This window comes from Melozone crissalis, unplaced genomic scaffold (genome assembly GCF_028551555.1).
Source record: "Melozone crissalis strain CALT ecotype California unplaced genomic scaffold, PUWL_Pcris_2 ptg000110l_1, whole genome shotgun sequence".
NCBI classification, from domain to species: Eukaryota; Metazoa; Chordata; class Aves; order Passeriformes; family Passerellidae; genus Melozone; species Melozone crissalis.
Genome location: NW_026535887.1, coordinates 1,874,135 through 1,901,116, shown reverse-complemented (window position 1 = coordinate 1,901,116; position 26,982 = coordinate 1,874,135). Strand labels below are relative to the sequence as shown.

Genomic DNA, 26,982 nt, shown 5'->3' with positions numbered 1-26,982 from the left:
GACATACATAAACTGCTTTTACTGTCAGGACTTCACTTGACAATAGCCAAACATTCCTTAACTCTGAGCCAACTAATAAGCTAAAATTCAAAGCATACACAGGGACTTCAAAGTTTCACAAGACATTTTTCCACTTTTAAAAACAAAGGGACCGAATGGAAACATATCTGCTAATTTTTGCCATTTTCCCCAGAAGTGGCACAGCATTACATCAGCAGAATTACTGCCTGTACAGAGATGGAGGTTGTACACAAGTTATTAAAATTTACAGTTCATTCAGTAAGCTCTACAAAAGTATTTATTTCTCGATTCTGAAATGCAGGAGGCAGCAAGAGAGCTGATGGTATGTGTGTTACAGGTACCCACCACCCTCCTGCATGACACAAGCAGCATTAATGCTCATCCTCCTCACAGTAAGAGCAGCAAACAAGTTTGCAGCATTCCTCAGGACTCTGCCCTGAACCCATCACTCACCAGGGCAGGTTGGCACAGCACAGCCAGGTCAGCACAGAACTCTGGGACAGAGAAAACTCCCTTCAAAAAATCTGCACACATCAGGAAAATGCTTCAGCCAACAGCTGTTCCACAAAGCCCCATGGAAAACCCTCTTCCAGAGTCATTACTCGGCTTTGGAAGGAGCTTCTTCTGGAAGAAGGAACAGCTCATGGAGCCCTGGACACTTGTGGCTGCCAATTAAAGAAACACACTTTTGAGCTGTGGCAATCCCTGCCCACCAGCCCCACATCTCTGCCACCCTCCTGCAAACAGGTGGGTCCAGTTAATTTGCTTACTGCCTCCTCAATCTTTAAACTGTAATCATGAATCATTCAATTTTCAGGCTGGGTAATTATTATCAATGACCAAAAGCTTTCAGCAATTTAATTTAACTTTGCTACTCCAAAAAGGGACGGTTTTCTATGCTCTTTAGGAAAATCTCTGATTTCACTTCAGTTGCAGTGCCTTAGAAAAGCTTTTCCAACTGGGTGTTCCCAGACTGGTTTTCCACAATAAGACTTTGCTAACTGAAGTTCTGGTAGGAAGCTCCAGCATGATCCCTGAGCCAGCATGTACACCCAGAGCCAGGTGCCCAGGCAAACAAAAACCAAATTCCAGAGGTTTATTTACACAACTGGGTACAACTACCTTAACTACCCATGCAAGATGCCACCCAGGGAAAGGGCAAACTGAACTTACCCAAGACAAAGTTCTCCTTCCTCATTATGCTCAGGAAAAGGAAGAGATTATAAGAATAAACATATCACAAATATAAAGAGTCAGAAGATAACAACTACAATTAATTTAAATGAATGTTTTGCATCACCCTTCAGGCCTTCCCAGGACCAATACTAACTAATGGGATCCTCAAAAGAGGCAAAAAGGTGGCTAAAATGGTTATAATCTCATTTAACAACATGTAACAAAGTCCTTCTGCCACATGACAACATTTTGGATCACACTGCAAGAGCAGAACATGCTTGGAGAAGTAATTTTGGGAGAACTCTTAACAAGTTCCACTTCATGCCTACTATGAGGGGTTGTGTAAGAGGAACATTAACAAACTCACTTAATTCTACCTAATCCAAGTGACCAAAAAATTAATTCTGAAGGGTTCTATTTCTCTAAGAAAATGCATCACTTGATAGGAAAAACATAAAGAATAATTTCTTGTTTTCCAAGGAGATGATTCACTCAAGGTTATTCTAAGGGTCAGAGTCAGTGAAGAACCAAACATAGGGATTTCACAGGATATTTTTAAAAAGCTAAATCAAGAGTGAAGTCTGGATGTCTGTACCCCACCCTGACTTCCTCTAGGTTTAAAAGACATACCAGAACCTTGTAACTTTGGCTTTAAAGACCCAAAACATGAAGAATGAGTCCCTCTCTGACAAGGAACGACATTTTCCTTCGCAATACCTTATTTACAAGTTAACACAGAATTTACAGATAGAACTACTCACTGTAGTGCAAAGATTATGTGGTGTCAAGTTCATACACAAAGTCACCTTATAATCTAAAGTAAAGGCAAATAGAGTATGTTTGTCTTGTCTAAGCTAAGGAGCAGCCTCAGACACAGCCTGCAAGCAATGATGGTGAGGTTCAAAGACTTCTCACGCACAGCTCGGGTATTTATAACCTCGCATGCACTGGGCTGTGAAATGTTTTCAGGTGGCTGTTTCCTGATCCAGTGGGTTTCTTTACTGTTTGTATTTTGGGCTTTCTGTAATGAGCACATCAGATGCTTTCCTGGAATATCATCAGTGTCTTTAAAGATCAGCATGCAATGAAATTCAGACTGCTTGTGTCACTGCCTGACAACAAGTGGCTGATTTTAAAAGGAAATTTATACTTCACTGCTCAGAATTTTTGGTTAGAATTTAAAGCAGGTAACATAGCATACATCAATGCAAAGAGATCATTTGACTCCTGGCTTTAAGGACAAAAAGAAGGGAAGATCCTTGGCAAAACCACAAGAAGCCTTCCCTTTGGATTAACCTCTCTGGCCACACGGTGCCTCTGCTGCTCAACAAATACTGCGGAGCTGAGCGAGGTTTCTGCTGGTTAATCAGCAGCTGCAATCCATGAACTGCGCCGGTGCGAGCGGCATCGATCTGCTCGGGACAAAGGCAGGTCAATATTTGATCATCCTGAAGTGCTCTCGTTAGCTGGGACTGTCAGTCCTGCAGAAGCCACGTTCCCCTGGCTCAAACAAATCATTGATTTGCACCGTGCTACAGAACACGGAGCCGAGGCTGCCGGGCTCCGCGCGCACCCCGGCGCAGAGGACAATGAGTTTGGATCGAATTCCTGTCACACAAATCCGACCTGACACGATGCACTGCTCACCAGCAATGCCATTCACAGCTCTCTGGCTGCTCCTGAACTTCCCCTGCCTGTTCACCAGGGCTTCTCAAGGTGTATCTTTTGGGTTCTTTCAGCCATCCAAGGTGGACACACAACAGTTTATGAAGAGCTTGGTTAATTAGAGAACTGTCACAAAGAGTATTTAATCATCTGACTGAGGCTGAGCATACACAAGCAATGAGATCAAGTGGTAAAGGAGCACAGCAGCAGTAAATTTAAGTACTAAAAGGTTGCAGAATTTTGGCTGGTTGCAGTAAAAGTGCTCATTTTGACCTCAATGGAAGCAACAGCTCAGCTGGATCATTCCCCCAGTATCTACATTTGTACTGTATAAACTCTGCATTACTTAACAAAGCCTCAGCACAGGTAGCACACCACAAAGCCCAGCAGTGATGTAAAACTTTCTGTGTCAATAGGAAAAAAACCTGCCATGTTCCAAAGAAACAATTTCATCAGATTTCATTCCCCACACAGAGTGAATTCTTCTGCAGACATCTGATTTGCCATCCACTGAAGTGCACAGTGTCTGAACAGTCTCAAGTGACAGGTTAAAAACACTTCATTTGTACAGTCCTCCCTGAAGACAAGCCTGGCCTCTGACATACTGTTCCTTTCTAAGTGATTAAACACTAGTATGAGGTTTTGAAATTTATTTCTAATGCACCAGGACTACAAAAGTTACACAAAGAACATGATAAAGAGGCAATACAATCAAAGCAAGCAGACACTCGAGCTCTGAAAAAGACACTTGACTAACTCTTTATTTCAAGAGTCCAAATCATCTTTGCACACACAGGACTTCCACCAAGTTCAACAGGAGCCACAGCGGGTGCAGCAACGATACCTGACTGGCATGAACACTGCTGGACAGAAAGTTTTGCAGTTTCATATAAATATTTACATCTGCCAGTGTGTACTGAATGCTCACAGACACTGAATGCAGAGTTTCTAACGCTGGGTATGCATGTCCTTCATTCAACCTCACAGTGCAGCACCAAGCCCTTACAGTGTTTATAAAGAAGGCTTTCAGCAAAAGGAAGAATACATTTTCTATACATATGCATCAGCTCATTTTCAGAGATTTATGCTAAGAAGGCCTCCCTCACATTCAGATCTAGGTCTAAAATGCTTTGACAAGGGAGTTGCACTTACATGGGAAGGAGACAAGCTGTTGGGAGCAACGCCCTGTACACGTACACACGGACAAACGCACACAGAAACGCTTCACGTGGAAATGAAGACAATCTGCTTCAGAAATCCTACACCCAACCTGGGGGCAGGTTTGCAGAGGTTGGGGATGTGTGTGATGGAAGACCCAGTTCTGCCAGGCTCGCTGAGGACCCACAGGGTTTCTCAGTGGATGAGCACAGCAGCAAAGAGATCAATCCCTGAAAAGGGGCCCATGTGGGCAGTGACCGCACTCCTGTTTTCCAGCTGTATCTCAGGTTCCCTCTTGCCTGCCAGGCTTAAGTGGAAGGCCCCAGAGAACAGGAGACAGGGATGTGGGTTGTCAGTTTAGGTGGAGTCTCAGAAGCAATTAGACATGACTGTCACACAGCTCTGGAAGGGGAGACAGACGGTTCGGAACACACGCTCGCCTTCCCGCAACACACCGTGAGTGCAAGACTCAGGACATAAATTACATCCTCTCAACACCTGCCAGTGTCCTGCCACCAGGTTATTCAGCTGCTGAGGATGGAGTTGTGGGATAAAGCAACACATCATGACTAGTTACAAATGAGGAAAGAAAAACCTCTTCCCCCTCTTCCTCAGGAAACACAAAATAAAACCCATCATCTTTAATCCCAGACAACTCACATATCTCAAATTTTCCCCCATAGGCAAAAAGATCACTGCATGACTGGGTTTTATTTCTTTTTCTTTTTTCCCCCCACCTTTTCATCTTACATTTGCTAACTCAAAATCCAAAGTCAGAAAAAATATATATATTTAGTCAGAAGTACGTCAGTTACATTTTATTAACCTACTCCAAGGGAAAAGCTCCAGGGATTCACCATACAAGTATAAAACCCCTTTCAAACACCTAGGGGTTACTATATTAACTTCATCCCAGCAGTCAATCAATGCAGTAAAAAAATTAAAATACTGAAAATGGATGCTTTTCCCCTCTTCCATGTGTCCAGTGATTGCTCCGTTACAGCGTGATGAGGTCCACCAGGTTGCCTTTAGGAGGGGTCATGTTGTCTGGGAAGAAGTTGACTAACGTGTCAAACAGCTGAGTTCTCTGGGCATACGTGTGGTCAACGTCTGAAAATCCTGGGGGAGGAAGGAAAGGGGAAAGTAAGTCACTCCTCCCAATCCCAAACACTCCATTCAGCTGTGGAATTGTCCATTTGGGATAAATGTTAACGGCGCCCTCTGCCTCCACTAATAAGGCTGCCAGCTCTCTGTCCCACTACTGTGAGCACATATAGAGAGATTACGTCACCCCAAGCCAGCACTGCCATCAAGATGCCATAAAAAATAATAAACAAATGTCTGTCAAGCTCACTGACAGCCCTGAAGAAACGGGGGAAGCAGGAGTTCTCAGGGGACTGCTCTGATGTCCCAGAAAACAAAATCCATGCAGCTATTTTTATTTGGGGCCTCATTTCTTCTGTCCTCGGGCTTTCTTCATTATCTTCACTGCCATAACCAGAACTGCTCCTTGGATTGCTTGGAGTTTTCCTTGAGAAAAGCTGTGCTGACAGCAGGAGTCCCAACTCAGAGTTGGTATTTACTCCCTGGACTTGCACCTGGCTGCATCTTGTCACACAGGAGCTTTGCAAACTGGTTTCTGGAGTGCTGCCTCCCAACACAGCAGGGTTTGGTTTGCATTGTTTATCCAAATCCTACACTAAAACCATCAGCAAGAACAACAGGGCAGGCACACAATGATCTCTCCACTTTGGATTACTTCCATTGCCGCTATCTCAAAGGAATGCTTTTTAATTCAGTGAACTCACTCTTCACTTAATCAAAGTCAACCAAGTTAATCAAATCAAGGAGGGCTGGGGTTTTTATTTTCAAAGCACCTCTTGATGTACATATCCTCCTATCTGTAAATCCAAAATCTGGATAAACTATTGTACTGAGTCAAGAACTAATTCATCTTTTAAAATGCTTAAAACTAGGGAAAAGGTTTGAGGGTGGTGAAGCACTGGCACAGGTTGCCCAGGGAGGATGTGGATGTCCCATACCTGAAGTATTCAAAGCCAGGTTGGATGGGGCTCAGAGCAACCTGGGATAGTGGAAGGCATCCCTGCCCACGGCAGAGGGGGTTGGAATGAGATGATTTTTGAAGGTCCCTTCCAGCCCAAACCATTCCATGAGTCTATGAAAAATCCTCTTTTTTGAAATTTGGGTTTTCTTTCTTTAAAAGAAGTTGATCCTATCAGTCAACTTGATATCTTCCAAACCACAGGAACACAGCAGAGCTTCCTCATCCAGCAGGGCAGAACTGCAGTGGGTTTTAACCTTCCCTCAGTTTCTCAGATTGGGAATTATACCTCCATCAAAAAATGAAGTCATTCATTCTCTTAGCAAGAGTTCAGTGACTTGAGGACACCCCAGCAGTACAAGGATATCATTTCTGCCTGTGCCTTTCCTACAGCTTGCCCAGGATGTGTCTCTGAGATCTCTCAAAGAGTTAACTGGACAGAGCAGTGAAACAAATCATGGCTTTGGCTCAGCCCTCCTGTTTCCAGCCCTTCACGCCACTGTTTTCTCCCCTCTTGACACCCTGCCCAAAGAACTCATTCTGCAGAGAACAGAGCGAACCAAACTACTCCAGGAATTGCAGTTATCACAGCAAACAGAGCTGTAGCCATGCTGTGAGATTCCAAAGTGACATGACAGGAGGTGCTTTATTCTGACCAAAGCTTCTGTTTACTTGGGTAACAGCGAAGGATCAGATGTAATAAGAGACACAAAATGATCCCGGGAGGCATTGGTTTAAAACCACTGATGTTGACAGATGTTTTAAATGTGGGCTTGACGTATTGGACACTGGTCATTATAAATAACCTCTCAAAAGTCTGAGTAGTGGCACTTTGCATATTGAAAAGAGCCTGCAATGTTCATAGGAACTATAGCATTTGATATAAAAACCAGTAGAAACTAAGAGTAATTATCAAAGAGAACATCGTGTAATTCCTCTGACACACAATACTCACCGAGAGTCGTGAAATCCGAGCCAGACTTAAATAATGCTGAGGCAAGAAGCTGAAACTGCAGAAGAAGAGGTAAAGGGACAAAGAAAGAAAAAAGTGTTATTAACCACAAAGGCAAAAACCCCAAGGGATTCACAGAAGTACAAGTAGCTTTAGAGTTGCTGTGTTTTCTCCACACAATGCTCCCAACTCCTGTGCCATACACATGAATAACAGCAGCAGGCACTTTCACATGAGCACCACAATTTGTCACCTTGGCACAAGTTAGATGCTTTTTCCTAGAATTAGAGCAGAGTTGATGCAATGAAATGCATTTGTCTGAGAGCCCTAAAAATCTCATTTTTTTACACATAATTTTTTGCCTCTTTGCCAGAAGGTAGAGTCCCTTCCACACACTAACATTCCCAGGGATTAACATGGTACAGGCTCAGCAGCCAGGGATTAGATGCCACAAAAACAGGGTAACTGCTGGAGTGAGCATGAACTTCTTGAACACAGAGAAAGTTCTACCCCCACAGAGAGAAGCTGTGGATGCCCCAACCCTGGCAGTGTTCAAGGCCACATGGGACTGAGCAATCTGATCTAATGGGTGCCATTCCCTGCCCATGGCAGGGAGTTTGGAACTCAATGATCCTTAACATCCCATCCAACCCAAACCATTCTAAGATTCTAATAACAACCCTTCTGAACTGCCAGAGATCTCACATCACAAATTTAAGGCAATATCTTCTTAACTAAAAATAAAAATTCTTTGTTTGGGAACATCAAGACCATGAATAAAAACATTTTACTTAACACATTCATGGTTTTATTCTCCCTTCATGTCTCACTGATAGATGGTGACCACAGAGTCTTCCTCTGCCCCTGACTGCTGTTTCCAGGAACCCAAGGAACAGCAAAGCTTAGTGCTTTGTCATGCTCCTGCAAGGAAAGAGTTGATTCCTTAAAGCCTTGGAATCTTGTGTCTCCTGCCTGTGTGTCTTTTCAGCGCACAGCCTGAAGGAAAAGAGGGGAGGAAAAAAACCAAAAGAGAAGCAAATATGTTCAGGGAAGGAGTGGAAAGAATAGCCAGGCATTACATATCCATCAGTTTAATTTCAATTTCAATAAAAAATGGGAACACAGACAGTTTGTAGGCATGTAGGAGTGGAGAAGGTGATGAGTAGCAGCCAATGTGAATTTGGCAACAACAAGTTGAAGCCCATCAATCTGATTTCTCCTATGAGGCAGAAGGCCCTAGGGATGGAACTTGGCAATAGACCTTGTCCATTCTGACTTTCATAGGAATTCTAACACTTTTATATGGTATTTAAGGCACATTGTCAAGGCATTACTTAGATTAAGCCAACAGGGAAAGGCAAACAGGTCAAATACCTTTTCTGTGGGTGGCCATCAATGGTTTGACATCAAAATGGAGCCTTGAATCAGGAGTGATTCATCTGTGCCCCAGGGTCAGCATCACCCTGGTTTTCAGTGATAACCTGCTTGCCAGAACAGGGCAGGATCACCAGACCTTACACCACACTCAGACTGACTGCCAGCATGGAACAGCCTTCCAACTGTTTTTCCACTTAATGCAAATTATAATGATGGATTGAGGTGCATTTCACCAGGGCCAAGTGCAAATCAACATAAACAAGAAAAATCAGCAATACAGAACAGGTGCAGAGGCTCTGTGAAAATTCACTTAGGCACTACAACAGATCAGTATCACTTTATTATAATAAAAACTGACAAATGCATGAAAAGGAGCAGAATCTTTAAATAAAAAACTCTTGCTGTTATCAAGGTTTTAAAGTCTCCTCTACAATAAGGAGCCCATTTTGGGATGCCCTGTATCAGCTAGCAACATATGAGGAAAGCACTAGAAAAAAAAATTAAGCGTTCTGAAAAGCAAGTTCTACAAAGAAAGCTCAAAGGAGTGAGGGCTGCAGAGAACAATGGCCAAACACAAAACTGCCAGAAATCACAGAAGCAAAAAGTAGAAAAAAATAGGAAAAGAAGTAAAAAAAGGTGCTACAGAAAGTAGATCTACAACCAAGTGCAAGAAGCTACAAAAACACTACAGTAAGATCAGTTTCAATGTGACATCAAGGGGAAAATCAGGCTAAAATAAGGACTGGGGTAAGTCTGCATCCTGTGGGGAGGGTATGGTGAGACAGACACAGGATTGACAAACTGGAGATGAGGGGGAAGGGGCTGCCAAGTGCCCTCCTGAGGGCAAGGCTGCTCACACTAAATCACTGCAACGCCCCACGTGGGTTCCACTGAGAGCCTCATTTGTGAGAGCAGCTTGGCTTCCCAGCAGCACCGAACTCAAACAGCTGCCCAGTAGAAATAGCTCCAGAAGTTCCAATAAACCCGTGGCTAAATCACTGCAGCTTCTGAGAGCAAATGCCAGGCTCTGGCCATCCCTGCCTCCCACAGGATGGCTCAGGGCCCGCTGCCAGCTGCCTGGTGGCACACCAAGCTGGGATAAAGCGGGTGCCACGCGCTCCCAGGGGTGCCCACGCTCCTGCAGCAACGCCCTGCTGGGAGCACAAAGCCACACTGGGGCTCAGGTGCCCGACCAAGAGGCCACATGAGCAGGGTTCAGCCAAGAACTCGCTGAGCTGAGACCAAAACCCCGCTGAAAATGGCCTGTGCCAAGTTTCCAGCCTCATCTGCAGCAGGCATGATGGATTTTCATGGCTATGAGTTTCTTTACAGCTTTGTGGGGAAGGAGAATCTTGTTCCCTTCTCCACTGATGGTGCCACACTTGAGTTAACCTTGAGGGCTGTTGTTTGTTTGGTTTGAAATTTAATTTGTGTATCAGCTCACACTTGAAAAGCACTTTCTGATAGAAAAGTCAAGCGTGTGAGTTAAGAACATCAGTTAAGGACAGTGCTGAACCCAAGCTGGTTCACTCTGCATTTGTATTACAATCCCAACCCTACAATGTTCTCTCCCATAGGATCCCTGTGTTTTTCCCAAAGTGCAGGACAGTTACTGCTCACTCCATACCAGGTCTCCTACACACCATCCCCAGCAGATATCCAATGTACTGTTTTCTTCACAAAGTACAAGCTCTGCTCTAAAGAAGGAATTAATTTCTTCATTGACTTTCTTATCATATTAATTGTTATTCTAACAGATGGCACTTCAAACTCTGATTAATTTTGGGTCTATTTGAAACTAACAGTATCTGATTTTTCAAAATATGTAGTGTTATGCAACAGCTTCTGAATTCGCAGAAAAGCATGGCCCTCAAGCAAATCACACCTCACATCTCTCCCATCAGGCACCAGAATGAAACATCCAATTAATGACCATCTAGGAAAAACAATTTGCTTAATATCACACAGCAACTCTGTTATGGAGACAAGAGCAGAATTCAATTATCCAGCAGAAGCATCCAACTGCTTTAATCACACCACCACCCATTTTCTTCTGACAATCCCTCTGGCTCACTGGCTTCATCCATTCCAAATTAAGCCTCCACTCCAAAGACAGCATTTCCTTTTGTTACACAATTAACTTCTCTCTCTCTTGGAGATCCAACCAACCTCCTGAGCAGAGGCAGGGGTTCCTTGGAGATAAACAGATCTGGTTAACTAACAGAAGAACATATACTATGTCTATTTTTATATATTTGCTGCACACCTCTGCCTTTGCACAAACAAAATGATTAAGGGGGAATGAGTAACTCTCGTTTGGGATACCTGGCCAGTTGTGTGAATCAGACACAATTCCTCCTCCTCCTCTGTAATGCCTGTGTGAGAGTGCTCAGATCACAGCATAAACCAGTTCCTCAGCTTTGACCAGTTCTCAGGGGCTGGTGAGACCCAGCACAGGCTCAAAGAGGCAAAGGGAAGCTCAGACCCTTTGAGGATGGAGCTGTTGCTGAAATTGGGAAGGCTGAACGCTGTTTTTGTAAAGGCTCCTTGGCTCCAAAGCCCCTGCTCCTGCAGCACTCAGGCTCTGAGGCTTTACAAAGAATCACAGCAGGACACAGAGAGGAGAAACAGGCTTTTCTTAGCTCCTTCCTAGAACTATTTTTCCCATTTGGGCTTCAGTTTTCCCAGAAATACCAGTCTAATGCAGATTCAAACAATACTTTTGGGCCCTGCTGGCTTTATCTGTCAAATTTATTAAAGACAAGGTCTTAAGAATGGAAAGTATGAAGCAGCCTTGAACAGGGGCCTCCAGCCTCAGTCTACAAGCAAGTCAGGCCTCACATTGGCCTCCAGGTCCTTGCTCTTTCTCCTGTCATGCTCCAAGAAAAACATACTGTGAGTTTTCCTTGTGCTTTGTATCTGTTTTACAACAATCATGGGATTGAGCTTCATCAGTTGTTGAATCTCCATGTACAAAATCATGCTGCTCTCTCATACTTGGAAAGCACTGGACATTTTTTGTGTCATCTTGATTTCTACTGCAGCCCATTTAACAGCAGCAAAGTTCTGGGTATGATTACTGCAGTGTTCAAGGAGCATCTTTAGCTTTTATACATGAACTACTGATGTTTCTGTGATTTAACAGCACCTGTTTTTCTCTAAACACAAAATTTGGAATTCAATTTGATATTTATTTTGACCATCCTCTTATCTTTAAAAGCCTGCTGTTGTAATCTTCCACCAAATTCACATCTGTGTGTGACAGAGAGGAACAGCCATGCCAGCAGAAAATTTTACACCAGCAAATGACCCATTTATACAACTTTTAATCTGTTAAATCAAAGGCAAAATTCCCCCTTTTCTAGAAATTTACCCTCCTTTTCCTATAGTGTCAGGGCTATTGACCCACAGCCACTAAAAAGATCCACTGATTTGGGAACCCTGAACTGACTGAGGAGGTTTAAGTGATGCCAAGCAGAATCACAGTTGAAGACTGGATCTGCATTTGTGGGCAGAGAAGTTGCTAGCACACAGCCTGTGGATACTAAACCAAGCACCCATGCAATACCTGTTACTTGCAGGCATCTACTTCATTTCAGAGTAATAAAAAAGGGGGAAAAAATAGTCCCTAAAATTCACAGCAACAGAATGCAAATCTTGGGGTATGTTCCTACTATCAATCATTCATGCTACTTTAAACAAAATCGGTTACTAAGGCCAAAGTAAGTTTCAAGAACAGTCTGTTTGTTTTCCTTGGCATGCAACTGCAAACAGCTGAACAGACTTGCCTAACTAAGTCAGAAGGAATTACTTCTATTACAAAGCAAGCAAGCCTCACCACAAGGGGAAATTCTGCTTGTAATGGTATATAACACCACCCAGATCTCCATCCATAAAACATGAAGCCATACAGGCCACTCTCCAGAATTACTGCATGAAGCTGGGGATGAAACTACTCAGCCTGGTCCTTCCCAAATTTAACAGCTGCCCTGGAAAGAGGGAAAACAGGCAGGAATTGATTCCCTGAAGTTCTAAGATGCCTTACAGCATTCAATGGCTGCAGCCAATCACATCTATCACCTTTGCTATTAATCGAGATACAAATCAAATAAAGGCAGGGTATGGAGGTGTCTGGGCTGAGAGACACAATCAAACTGGTGCTTGAAATTCGATATGGAATCCAAAATGCCTGCGTCAGTCAGTCCTTTGGAAAGCACAGGAGCTATTTGAAGACGCAATGCCAGAGCAAAAAGCCAACTCGATGTGATAACCGGAAGGTAAATTGACGTCAGCTGGAAATGCACCCAGTCAGTACCAGCCCAGCAGCTGGCTCTGTGCCACAGCCCTGGCAGATCTGTCCCAGTGGAAAAAAAAGCTCTGGATGTTAAGGCTTTATGATCAGCACAATGAGTAATAATTAAAAAAAAAAAAAAGAAAATCCAAACAAAAAACAAAATAGCAAAACCCAAACAACAAAGCGTCCCAGAAATGGTTAGATGAGTTTTGGAGATGGCTGGGATGGATGGAAGCTTTAATTCTGCTGAATGGTGAGTGCTGATCTGACAGCCCAGCACGACAGACAGAAGCTATTGGATTTTGTTTGGATCAGACATTAGGCCTGCAGAGAAAGAATCCACAATATATTCACTCAGCTGGACTGAGCTATGTAAGCTCATTCACTGGATCATTAATGTTCAGAGCACCAGTGAGCTCTCTGAAAAGGGGCAATTCTTTTTTCAAACATTTTATTCTACTTCTACGGGTATGATACAGCTTCTACATTCCCCAAAATCTCAGAGGGGCCATGCAGGCATGTAAATTCTCCATTCCTACAAGCTGGACAAGTTGAACACTGAGCTGGGAAAAGGAAAAGGAGGATATTAAAGGGTTTTCTGTGCCAGATGTGCCCAAATGCAGCTTCTGCAGCAGCTCCCTCGGTCTGTGGGCGACAGGAGGCAGCAGCAACTAGGAGAAGAGCTTGCTCATCACACCACAGATGTTTGCTGTTCAGGGAATAATAAAAAGGCCCAGCCAGCCATGAGATGCAAAATCTCCTTAGGAATAACTGGCAGAGGAGAGGCAGGCTACCAGCACACAGCTGTGACATGGAGAAAAAAGATCAGACAACACAGGACACATCTTACAGGAGTGGGAGGGAAAAAGAGAGCATCAGGATGGGAGCTTGTACTGTGTGGGTTAGTACAGGCTCGAACAGGAAGAAGAAACCTTGAATTCTGGGCTCAGTTTTGGGCCTCTCACAAGAAGAAAGTCACTGAGGGGATGGAGTTTGTCCAGGGAGGGGAATGGAGCTGGGGAAGGGTCTGAGGCACCAGGAGGGGCTGGGGGAGCTGGAAAGGGGCTCAGCCTGGAGAAAAGGAGGCTCAGGGGGGACCTTCTGGCTCTGCACAGCTCCTGACAGGAGGGGGCAGCTGGGGCAAGGGTCACTCCCAAGTAATAGAACACAGGAGAAGAGGAAATGGCCTCAAATTAAGACTGGGTATCAGGAAAAAATTCACCAGAAGGGCTGTCCAGCTCTGGCACAGGCTGCCTGGGGAAGTACAATCCCCTTCTCTGGAGGTATTTAAAAGCCATTAGATGTTACACCTGGGGATATGATTTAGTGGTGGCCTTGGCAGTGCTGAGACAATGGTTGCACTTGATGGCCTTAAAGGTCTTTTCCAACCTCAGAGATTCTGGAAGTGTTACCACACTGGGAAGATGACACATATTGAGGAAAAAAAAAATCTCCTTTCCTACTTTGAGAAATGCAGGATCATCTGCTGTCTTTCCTATGCTAGACATGACTAGAAAGGATGTGAAACTACTTGATATGGAACAATTTGAACAAGAAACCATTTACAGAGAACAGAGAGTCACAGCATTTAAATTTTTTGTTGAATCACATGTTTATAAACACTGATTAGAATTTATGACAAATGTGATCACTTCCAAGATCCTGATAAGAGTAAACTTTTTCCTAATTCTAACCCTACAGTTCCATCCTGTGCACACACAAGAATATTCTTATATTCTGCCCCAAGACCTTTCAGTGTCTGTATAATCTTTTCTTTAGCTAAAGTAGCAAGTTAAAGCCACCAGATTAGGAGATTTAATCCAGGGACTCAGCATGGAATAGAACTGCCCCTCCTCCTATCGTGATTTTATAAATGGAACTGTTGAATCCCTTCCCATGTCATTAAGGAAAGAAGACAGCAAGAACCCCAGACTCTTCCTTATCTACCCATCAGGGGCTGAGTGCTGGCACATCTCAGCTGGCTGCCCCAAACTCCATGTGGAAATTAATGCCAGAGTCAAATCAACCACCTTATCTGACACTTCTCACTATTTCTTTAATCTGTTTTGTAAAGTGACACGCACTGCAGTACTGGAATCAAAACAGGAAATGGGAACAAATTCCTGGAATAAATAAAGAACATGCCTACTGGATAATATTCAAAAGGCAAAGGACATAAGATTTTAAGGGTAGCAAGCAGTACATAGGTATAAACTACTTCAAGAATTATTGATCATCTTTGGAAAAGCTTCCCCTCCCCAGAGATGCTGAATATTGAGAAGCCTGAGCATGAGTAAGTTTCTATTCCCTTTCTACTGCACAACCAACTACAGACTGGTGACATTTCAGAGAGTTTACATTTCAATTAAAGCTCCCAAAATACACACCAGCACACTGGAATTAAAACAAGGCTTAGCCTTCACTCTTAGGAATACAAAAGCTATTTTATCTGGACCTGCAGTTGTTACGTGACTGTTTCCAAAACAGTCTGACTGAAGTGCAAAGAAATACGTGACACAGCAAAGTGTCTGGCACCTGCTGAGCTTTTACCAATTGAATAAAACCCAGGTTTAAGAAGCCCAAAACTTTCAATGAGAATGCATTCTAAATTTCTTTAGGACAAGGTTCTTTGATCCTCACCTCCTTTGTCTCCTCAGGGTCCGAGTGATCCACAGTTACATATAAATCATTCTGCAGGTACTTCAGTGCACTGAGAGGGTCAGTCTGAGCCTTCTCCTCAAACCTGCAGAGAATAAACAGAAAACTTGAGCACAGCCATATCCTTCAGGACTAAACTGGTTCAAACCCATCTAACAAACCCAGTATTTCCAAAGAAAACCACATTAGTGAGCCTCATGTTTGATGGAATCTCAAGCCAGACTGAAATATGGAAGAGGTTTTTTTGGGGTGTAAAGGAGTTAAAAGGGCAAAGTACTACATCCTTAATAAAAATATTCAAAAGCATATGCACAGAAACTTCTTAATATATAAATATAAAATCTCAAGTACAGCTTGTCTTCCACAAATGAAGTAAGATGTGAGCAGCATCTCACAGAGCAGACACAGGCAAGCCTTGAGCACTTCAGTCCCTGGGATATTAACATCCCACCTTTGGAAAGAGCACAGCTCCATAAAAATCCTGTGCACCACCACCCTTATTTCCTCATTGTCTTTTAATGAACAGGAACTGCAACTTCTGTGAATTCCCTCAAGAAGTGAACAGAGCCCTCAGGATATGATTCTGGGCTCAGCACACTCAGTGAGCAGAGCTGCTTCCCTGCAGCACTGAGCTGGTTGCATAAGCCTGGAAAGGATGAGGTTTAAAATCATCTTTTTCCTCCTCTCACCTACCCCTGAGTGCAGCATCACACTGTTTGTCATTTTATCATATTGTTATTTTTTAATTTGGGTCATCTACCTGGCTATTTATACCACAGTGGACATGTGCAGCCTGAATTTTGAAACTGCCTAAAGATGTCAGTGATTGAGCAGCACAGGGAGCACAAAGACCTGATGCATCTGACAGCTTGGTCACTACACATGGTTTCAGACACTGCCAGAGATTTTCTCAGATGACACTACCATGGCCCAGAGAGCTGAAGTGCTTTAACTGAGTGGAACCACTGCCACCTTGCTCCTTCCCAGCTGCCCAGCCTGGCTGACTGGTACTGAACAAGCTCATAGGAAAAACAGGACCCAGGCTGATGCTGTGGGATTGCTGTGGATGCAAGGCCAGCATCTGTTCTGTACCCAGAGTTTGGGGCAGTGCAGGTAAAGGGCAGGCAGTGACTCCACAGCAATTCAGCCCCAGCCAGGCATCCATCCCACCGTTCCTGGTTGCTCAGGTTTGGCTCCTTCACAGAAACCCCAAAAATGGGAGGACGGTGCATAAACCCCAAACTTCTGCCAGGTAACACACAGCAACATTTCCTTCAAGTGCAATTTAAGCAAGTAGAAACAAATAATTCAGAGCTGTCTCTGCACAGCTGCATTTCCATACCATCACATCTGGGTTTAATAAGCCTCCCAGATAACTGGGCAAGGCCTTTATTCATTCCTGTGGGTATTCACATCTACTGTGTGGCTAATCTCAGTGTCTCACCCAGCCACAGTGGCTGGGAGTTGAGTACAGCAATTTGCTTGCTGCCTCAGAAATAAAATACCATCAGGTATTTTAACCTGACCTTCTAACTCTTGGCAGAGCCTGATAACAAAGTATTCTCCCCCAGAATGCAGGGAGAGCTATTTACTGCTTTCAAATGATTTGCTGGGTCCTGAAAGGCTCTCTCACTGCTGCAATTTCTTGACTAAGGCAACACCATAAGCTTGATTTTGAAAAGCTGTTGCCCTTAATAGCAAATAAAAGGCAGCTCTGAAGCATCCAGAGTGCAAGAAGCACTGCAGTGTAGCTGAATTCTGCCTAAGTGAGCTCTTTCAGGAGTTTCTGAATGAGAAACTCTGATGACCTCACCACGGTTGAGTCTCAGATGTGCAAAGGCATCCAGCCCCCAGACTTCATTAGCATCCTTGCAGGCTGTTACTATCTCCAAGCAGTGTTTCCAAAACACACTCCATTTCCTTGGGAGGTGACAGCACCAAAACACATGTTGATGAGCAGCACAGTGAAAAGGGAATCTAAAAATTCCCCATGACTCCCCACACAATAATCAGATTTTTCTACTTTTAGAATAGCATGGGCAAAATGAATCAAGTTAATTTTGTAGTTTAGCCCTGGCCCACTGCTTTTTATTAAAATAATTTAAAAGAATAATCAAGAAATGTGCAGAAGGTTTAGAAGGGACCTTGAAGATCATCTAGTTTCATATAACCAACAAAATGATATTTCACAAAATGGTTTATGAGATATTTGAGTGTTAGCAACTTGAAAAAAAAGGAGACATCTGGAAAAGGAAATTGCAAACCACCTTTGCTTCTATACCTGTGCTTTCTGATGAGGTATTTGCAGTGTCTTAGCAGGTATTCCTTTGAAGGTCGACAGAGCTTCAGAGACCAGAAATCATCTAATCTCATCTTTGGAGAGCAGGATTTACCAGGATTCCCTCCAAATAAGTAATGAACCTAAGGAAATGAGTGGCAGATCAAAAAATTGATTGTTTGTGTAAATCTACTGAACAAAGACAATTTACTATGTCAGCAGCTTTGCAGAGCTTTATTCTGGTGGGATAAACTCTGCCTTTTAGACAAGTTGCTCCATCTTATTATCAGCCTCACTCTGTCCACTTGGAGATGAAGAAAGTTCTCCTGAACAATTTACATCTTAAGATAATAAAAGAGTTGTACTCTTACAACATCTCTTTAGCAGATACCTGTGATATTTATAAATGAACATACAAAATTCATGCAAACTCTTTCTTTAGGAAAAAGCTATAAAAATGATAAATCCTTAAGCACTGACAAAGTGAGCTGGAAGTCTTGAAGACATCCAAAGTAAAGTGAGAGCAAGCCCAGCCCAGCACAATCTAGACTCAGAGAGAGGCAAACTTCCAGAAAAGTGGAAATGTCACAAAAGAACTGTTTATTTCTTTGCTCCATTTTTCTTCCCATCGTGTGGTAATTTCAGACTCTGAACTGTTGATATTAAACATGCTACAAAGGACCTTCAAATAGTGAAGTTTAACAAGTCCAACAGCCTACCTTTCCCCATGGCTTTAAAAATAATCACTCAAAACAATGTATTCTGCATCCCACTGCTGAAGGCTCTCCTTATTTATATCAGAGGAGTTTAGAAAGGTCATTGGAACAGAGGTTTCTAAAAATAAGACTCTTCAAAACAAGCACATCAAACAGCTCCTCAGATAAAGCTGGGCAACTGGGATGATTTAGCAACCTTCAGAGTAACTCAGAAAATACTACTCTCTCTCATGGTGCCTTACACTTAGAAGTAAAAGCAGAACAGTATTTACTCATTTACTGTATCATCACAGTGAAGACAACAAGCAATGCAATTTCCCCATACAGAATCCGCACCCATTCCTCCTTAAAATCCCTCAAGTTTTGGGCTAGCTGGGTTTCCCAAATTTGATTAACACCCCACAGAATGCAAGACTAAAAGATGTTTTTCTTTAACTCAGACTGCTTCAGACTAGGGAGAATTTTTAGAAAAATCCATGAAAGGAGCAGTAAACGTGTCACAGTAATTTAAATTCATGAGTTTATGAACCTAATCTGTGGGTTTGTGCTTTACTGGTTAATATGTACAAAGCTTTAAGTTTACTGAGCTGTCCTATGCACTAAACCAAGTTTTAAGTCCATTTAAGTATGAATGTGTCCATTGGAGTCTGACAGTGTTAAGGAATGACAGCTCCTTCTGACATGCAGGGCAAAGTCAAGCACCTCTGGTTCAGAGGATTCTTAGCTGTGATTAGTTCACTCAAACACATCTTTTCCTAGAAATTTTGGTAACTATCTGTTCTCATTTATTCACCAACAGATGAGATTAAATCCCTGAGGATAATGAATGAAGCTTTGTGTGTTCTGAAGTGTGAGAACAGATCTCATGTTTACCTCATATTGACATTAAAAGGAGTTTAAAACCTTATTTCAAAATATGAGAAGTGAGAGTTATTCACCATATTAATCCAAACATTCAAAAAGGATATTTATTGTACCATCTTTAAGGAAATAGCTACATCTTCAGAACAAAAAGACTTGAAAAATTAAAAATCACTTTTTACCTTGTGCAGCTCATCATACACCAGCTGATGGGCAAACCTTGGGCAGGGCTCCTCTTCCTGAAGGCTTTTACCTGGATTCTCTTTTGCTGCTTGGTCATTCTTATAGACACAAGACCTGAAATTCAAAGCAGTAAAGAATTATTAGTTGTACCTACAGGAAGCACAAAAAGTTGCTGAAAGGCTGGAAGCTACAAATGATGTAAAACACCAAAGATTTTCTTACTTCTCTTTATGTTGTCCTCTATTATCCCATCCCATCCCATCCCATCCCATCCCATCCCATCCCATCCCATCCCTCTACAAAGAACCCAGCCAGCTATCAGAGGTCATCTTGGCTGAAAACAGTCCTCAAGCACAAGCCAAACAGGAAAAAATTCTAGAAAATTATTTGTCATAAGCTTTGGGGAGCTCTTCAGATGTTACATTATTTGCCTACAGAACTGTCAGCATTAAGTATTTTTTTATTATGTAAGAAAACATCTTGGACCCAGCAGAGCTTTAGACCACATATTATGGCAGAGGTGGTATTTCAGTCAGTGATTTCCAAACAGACTTAAGTTATAACTGAGAATTCACTTTTAAAAAACAACACTCACACCTTTGAAGTGGTTGACCCCACTTGAGAAGAGGCCTTGAACACAAAATCTCTGCCAGCTCCTCTGGAAAGGAACAGTGGCAAGGAGCTACTAAGCACAAAACCAGGAGATATTTTCTCAGAATACCCCTTTTGGCACAGAGACCTCTCCATCACCCTTCACTTGCACCAGTTTCCTCAGTTTCTAAGAACCAGAGCCATGTACATTGCTATTAACAACTTACACTGGTCTGAATTTGCTGCACTGGACCTGAATCCTGGCCTTGAACCCTTCCTGCAGGAAAAGCTTTTTTGAACTGCTCACTTCCCCTCATCCCCTCCACCTGGCTCCAATAAAGATGTTCACATGATTTCCCTCTCTCATTTGGATTATTGCCATTATTACCTCTAAAGACAATGGGAAAAAGAGGTGCCTAAAGGGAACTCAGCTGTCTTTCACAACTTTCAACAATTCCATGGTTAACAGAGGTTACAGAGCTGCCTTATAGAGACAGGATTGCTTTCTAAATAAAGTCAGTGTGGAAGTCAGAAGTCAGGACTCACCAGCTGTTCCTCACAATGTCATAAATCCAAAAGGAATTCCTCACGTTCTCTTCCCGCTTCTCCTTGTCTTTACTGAGCCCTGACAAGACGTGGATTTCATTCAGTTCAGGATCAATGGTGGCCCTTTGAGTGAAACCTGTCATTGGAACTGAGAAAAGAAAATAAAACTTACATGCTGGAAACATCACAGGATGCAGGAGGGATCCAAACATCAAGCAAATGAGTTTCCTTCCCCCTGCAATTCAGCAATCACCATGCAGAGCCCAACTTCTTCCCTGTTAAAGCCAAGTCCAATGAAAATTCTTTTCTTCTCTTCCTATCTCTGATTCTTGGAAGAAAACACAAACCATTCTGAGAGCTGCTGTTTCCTAGGAAAAGATATGGACAGAGCCATTTGGGAGATGACCAGCTCAGAAATGAGGATTGGCTGCCTAATGTAGAGCTGAATGACCAGATGACCCTTACAAACATGAATGGAGTGATTTTGTTATTATCTCATCTGTAAAAGGAAGCATTGATTCCAGAAAGCTTCATTGCAAAAGCTGGGAAACTCCAAAAAATTCAAGATGACCTCTCAATTCTATACTCATAACCCCGCAGGACAAAGATATCAAAGAAGCTTTTTGGATTTTCTGAAGAATTGTGGCGTAATTACCAAACTATTCCTCTTCTGTCCCATCTTCAGATTTGGAAATATGGTGAAATCCCACGGATTCCAATAGTTTTCACCATAATTCCCCAAAAAAAAAGGTCAGCAAATTTGTTTGGCAGTCCTTTTTGTTTGTTGTGTAATTCCCCATTTCCTGTTTCCCTAGGCAACCATCCTTCCAAAATGTATTTGTGAAGGGCACGTGATCTTTGTTTACAGATCCTGTTTGTCCCCTTTCTCTTTCTGGGTCAGTTTACAAAGGCTGGTAAAGGTTCCTGGCCTTTGGTCAAGATTTTGGCATGAAAAATTCTCAGAACTCTTGTATTTTGCAAATTCTTCCTTGCAATTAACTGAACTGCCCCCACGGTCTAGAAAAAGAGCCCTATGTTAATAAAATATTTAATACTGCTATTGGGGAATACACAAAATGGTATTTTGGAAACCCATTCTGTAACTGGTTTCATTCTCACACTTCACTCTTTTCATTTGTTAGGCCAGGAAAGCAATAAAGGAATTAAAAAATTCTGAGTAGAATTTGGTTTTCTACAATTTTAGCCCCTACTGAAGAAGTCAGCAGCACCATAAAACCTAAGCATTTCTTTAAAAAAATCTAAATGCTTAATTCCCATGTAAATTTAAATAGAAACTTGAATATATTTGGATAACTCATTCTCAAACTTCCTTTGACAAAATCCTTCCTTTTGATTTTACAGGAGGAAGAGGCTTTGGAGCCCACATCAGCATAAACCTGTCTAGTTTGGCCTCCAATTTTGCCACAACATTTTAAAGGAAAATTAATCCAGTTTAAAAGCAAAACGAGTGGTAGAAAAGAGAAAAAATAAGGAAATAACACTGACACAACAATGACTACACACCTTGTTTTATCTGCAAACCACAAAGAACTTAGTTTTTAAATAATACAAATGAGGACCGTGAATGTCATCCCATAAGGAAATTGAGAACAGAAAGATGACTATGAACTAAAAATTGCTAATTTTTGAAAAATATCCTGCAATATGTTTGCTTGCATAGCCAGGGACTAAGTTGCTGACCCAAAAGGATTAAATTCAAGGCCTGCTTGAGACATTTCTGGCAGGAGAACCATCTAAATTTGATCAGCAATGCTAATGCACATGGAAAATGTCTTTGCAACCCTATCTGCTGCTTTGAACATTTGAGACCAAGCTGGGAATATTACAAAAAAAAAAAAAAAAAAAAAAAACCTGTGCAAATCTTCAGAGCACTAATACCTCATTGAAATGAAAATTATTATAATCATGAGGAACATAGCTGCTCTCTTACCATTGATACTCAAAGCATCTGAAACTCGTCTATGGAAGTCCCATCCCTCCTCCTGAAATGTTGTTAAATAAATTAATTTTGTATCTCGTTTCTGCTCGATTTCCCGAAGCTGAAATTATTATTTAAATAATGAAGGAGGGAAAAGCTGCCAAAGTTCAGTGCTGGTGGTTTTTTCCTCTTGATATTAAGAATAGAATTCATCTGCAGCAACTGCAATCAAACCAAGATTCAAGTCAAGTAATTCCAGGCTTCCCTCAGCTGTAAATCAATCTCTTCTTGAGACTGTTTGAAATGCAGAATGCCTAGAGAAGTATCAGAAATATAAATCCCCACATTTACTAACGGCCAGAGACAAGGTGTAACTTACATAAACTCTGTGACCTATCTAAGCAACTGGGTAGAAACTGTATTTAAGTAGTGCCTTAGGCAAGAAAGAGTTGACATCTGGTCTTTTGCAGAGGAGGACAAAATGAGAAAGTTGGATGCAGTGTCCAAAGGCTTAAAAAAGCCCCGTAACACAAATTTGATAAACAAGTCCCTGAAAATAAATAGACAGTAAGACAAGATACTACGCAGTGGGCAGGAAAAGCTGTGATGCTTTAAACCCAACAGAAACGTCAAAAAGATGTTTCCCAAGGAAGTCTGATCCTTGCCAGAGCAAAAGGGCTCCATAAAAACCTCAGGACTGAAATACTTCCACTAGGGGGTAAGAGAGGTTCATCATCTGCAAGTGCAGCAGACTGGCAGGAAATGTTGGACAGAATTCAAAGGAGAATGGCTGGAGTATGAGAGAGGGACACGGGCTGGAAACATCGGAAAAATTCTTGTGACATTTAGGTAACGAAATGTACACTGGGAAGGAAATCTAATTGATTTGAACCTGTAAACATGGGTCTATAGCAGTGACAATAATTGATTGCTTAGGACATATCTTGTTAAATTTTAGGACTTGGGAGAAAAAAGTCAAATAACAAGGGGTGAGAAGCAGAGCACTTCCAGATCTGTTACCTGCAATGTATTAGATCCAAAGGGTGAATGAAGTGTAAGAAAGGCTCCATGCAAGTTCCCTCACTTGTGCTTCTTCACAGAGATGTAAAATCAGCTTTAGAGTAAATCCCCACCAATTCCACACCTTTCAGGGCACCTCTTGGGTCAGCTTGGGCAGCCAGCTCCAGGGACAAAGCAGCGACTGAGGACTTGGCCCTGGGTGTTTTAACACTGGCCTGTGGCTACGTGGTATTAACTTGGCTCCTATGACAATTCATCACTTATTGAAGAGGAAAAGCTGCAGAGAGAAATCACTGAACACCACACAACCCTAACAAGTCTAGAAGATGGTGAATGCTTTTCCTGTGCTACAGAATGTTTTCTTCCCCCTTAATCTCATTAACCAGCCTATGGTAGAAAGGCAGTAACTACCTGAAAATAAGAGGTCTGAATCCTTGCCCAGGAACTTAGCATTTTCATTCATTTTTACACAGTAAAAATTAAAAGCTTGTGGCCTCAATATTTAAAAACAATATTCAGCCACAGAGGCCTGGAGTTTGCAGCCAGTTCCATAAGCAAGCAATAACTCCTGAGCAAGCTCCGAGGAGATGCTGTGCAGCTCTGTACAGTGCAATTTCAATTTAAACACAACACACAGGAAAAGCTTTTCTCTGAAAGTGACACCTAATCATGGAACAGCCAGGTTCCCTCTGCCACAGTCCCTGCTTACAGGAGTTTACGGGATCACAGTGATCATCTCAGCCAGCTGAATATTTTTTGGCTTGTGCGTGCAAACAGCTACAGTTGCTCAAGCACAACCTTGGCTGCTGCCAGTATGGAAGCAAGAAAACAGCTTTAACACAGAGATAGGGCTTGCAAAGCAGGAAATTGAAATTCGTGGAATTCTAGGGTGGTTTGGGTTGGAAGGGACCTTAAAGATCATCCAGTGGCACCCCCTGCCATGGCAAGGACACCTCCCACTACTCCAGGCTGCTCCAACTCCCATCCAACCTGGCCTTGGACATTTCCAGGGATCCAGGGGTAGCCACAGCTTCTCTGGGCAACCTAAAGTCAAGTTTATGGTTACACAGATGTGGTTCTCATAGTACTGGACAGCATTTTACAAATAAAATCTCATCTCTTACATTTGAGGGGATACTAGTGCAAATTTTTCTACACACTTTGAAACAAACCAATGGCAAACCAATTCTATAAATTTCTAGTGCACAGGCCATTCCTGAAGGATTCATGAAGGATAAATAAGGGAAGGAAGTTTACTGACAGGGTTTAGTGCCACCTGAGTTATGAAACCCTCAGAGCATGTGACTGCCAGTACCACTGCAAGCAATTCACAAGTATCCTCCCTCCTTGTGCTGCCTCGTGATCACAAAATTGGGAGAAAACCTCATCACATGGATTTTGCTGCTCACCAGAACCTGGCACCTCCCAGTGGATTAATTTTTAATAAGTGGTAGGTGCAAATTATTCCAAGCCACTCCTTGTAGTTCCTATAAAGGGGAAGCAGCACCTCCCCCAGACTTTAACGGAGCAAGTTGTGGTGAGTGGTAGCACCAGGCCAGCTGTTGACACAGCAAGATAATGATTATCCTCTTGGATTTTTCCTGATGAGACTGCATCTGGCAGTCTGCCAAGAAGCAGCTAAGGAGACCATCTGAACAGTTTGGTTGTCATGTTGACAAAGCAACAATCCAATGTTCAATGCTTGGGTCTCTCTGAGATTTTGGAAAAAAACAATCAGTCAGTAAATCTGAATGGAATTCTGAGCTATGGCAGCTCTGCAAGGCATCTCTAGGATCTGGTGACTGCCTCTGCCCCTCCTCACCTTCACAGGCAGAGGAAAGGATTTGGGGATTAGTTCTGAGAAGCACCTCACAGGATGAAAAGCACAAAACAAAACATTTCCATGGCAAGGGATGTGCTGGCCACAAACCTTACCTGAACACAGGCACAACATGCCAGGTGTCACTAAGAGGTGATGAAAATGACACCCTGAGGCTGCCTGTCTGAGCTGGATGCCAGCCATGCTGAGCCAGCTGTACTACCTATTTTGATTAATTTTTTTCTGACTTTGCCTCGTTTCCTGGGCTGGGCTGTGTCGCCTCTGTCCGTGGTACTTAACCATGAAATTCCCCATCCATCAGGTGCACAGTTGTCTATGTGAAGTGAGCACCTGCCCAAAAGAGCCCTGGGAGCTTAAAATCTAGGCTTAGCTTTAAAATGTGTAGGCTGTCCTTAAGAACAACTTCAACACTACAATGAGCCACAAGAACTTGTAAAGGCTTGCTCACATTTGACTTTGGAAGTTACTTGATGCCAAGGGATAGAAGATGCTCTGCACATCCTCTTGCAGAAGGAATTCTCCCTCTGAGCAGGAGCTCTGACACCACCTGAGTCAGGGCCAGAGGGGATTATCACAGAAACCTCAACCACAAATGATACCATGAGCTCCCTCAGAGCTGAAATGACTGTCCACAATTAGTCATGGGACTAAGGGACTCAGGAAAGGTCCCAGTCCAGCCCTTAGGGACACCTGGGACTGGTGGCATCTCCAGACCACCTGTACGTTTCAGATACACACCATTTTTGTTTGCTGGGGGGGTTATGTTGCTTGAGTGTTGTTTATGTGCTTTTTAAAGCAATTAAAATATAAAACTGCTCTAAAAGTGTGTCCATCAACACAAACATTTCTGTCTCTCCTCCAAACACTCTCCATTCAACGGTACTAAAACACCTCTAACTTGCACCTCTGTTGTCTTCCTTCACATACAAGACATCACCACAGGCGCATGTCTAAATTTGTTAGAATTATGTATTTTACTTCAAATTAAAAAAATTTAAGTGATACTTATCACCCATCACTCCCAAACACATCAGCCATCCAAGGAGATGGTCACAGGATCAACATCAGAGGCACAAACAAAAGCAAAGAAACGCTGAACAGCACAAATATCTCAGAAGATGAAAGCAGCAAAACCAACATATCATTACCACGGTTTTATAGCACAGCAAAAACTCTGTGTTACTGATAATCCTTATTATCTATTTCACTACTTTTTTAAAAAAATTCCCTACTCCACGAGATATTTAAACAAATGCACAATTAAGTTCTTTTAGAAAGGGTAAAAATCAAAATAGCTCAACTAAGAATAGAACTGAATGCCACATGCGAGCCAGGAACAAAATGTAATCATGGGACTTTATAGGAACATCTAGGTCAGGCATCCTCAACTTGACTCATCACACTGAGCAGCTTAAAACTTCACAGCCACCAGGCAGGCAATCACTTTGTTCAGACAGATCAAAATGGTGTATCACCACCTAACAAGAGCACAATAAAGACTTGCTTTTTTGGGGTGAAAATAGTGCTGTCAACATTTGCTGTCTGAATGTAATGAGCATTTTGTTCTCTTCCTGTTAAAATGCAAATTAACTCAGTGTTTTCTTTCAAAAGCAATGGAAACGTTCAAATCTCTTTGTTTACTTTC

General features: G+C 42.5%; 1 protein-coding gene across 1 annotated transcript in view; it reads right to left on the bottom strand.

Annotated features, from left to right (window-relative positions):
- Positions 1–959: 959 nt before the first annotated feature.
- MKLN1 (muskelin 1) overlaps positions 960–26,982 on the bottom strand; it is a 99,062-nt gene continuing 73,039 nt past the window's right edge. Inside the window, exons 13-18 of the mRNA XM_054292435.1 lie at positions 20,539–20,686; positions 19,401–19,515; positions 17,645–17,784; positions 15,346–15,448; positions 7,038–7,092; positions 960–5,139 (exon numbers count right to left, since the gene is read on the bottom strand). Coding sequence (XP_054148410.1) covers positions 5,018–5,139; positions 7,038–7,092; positions 15,346–15,448; positions 17,645–17,784; positions 19,401–19,515; positions 20,539–20,686 — 683 coding nt within the window. The 3' untranslated portion in view covers positions 960–5,017. The remainder of the gene's footprint in view (positions 5,140–7,037; positions 7,093–15,345; positions 15,449–17,644; positions 17,785–19,400; positions 19,516–20,538; positions 20,687–26,982) is intronic.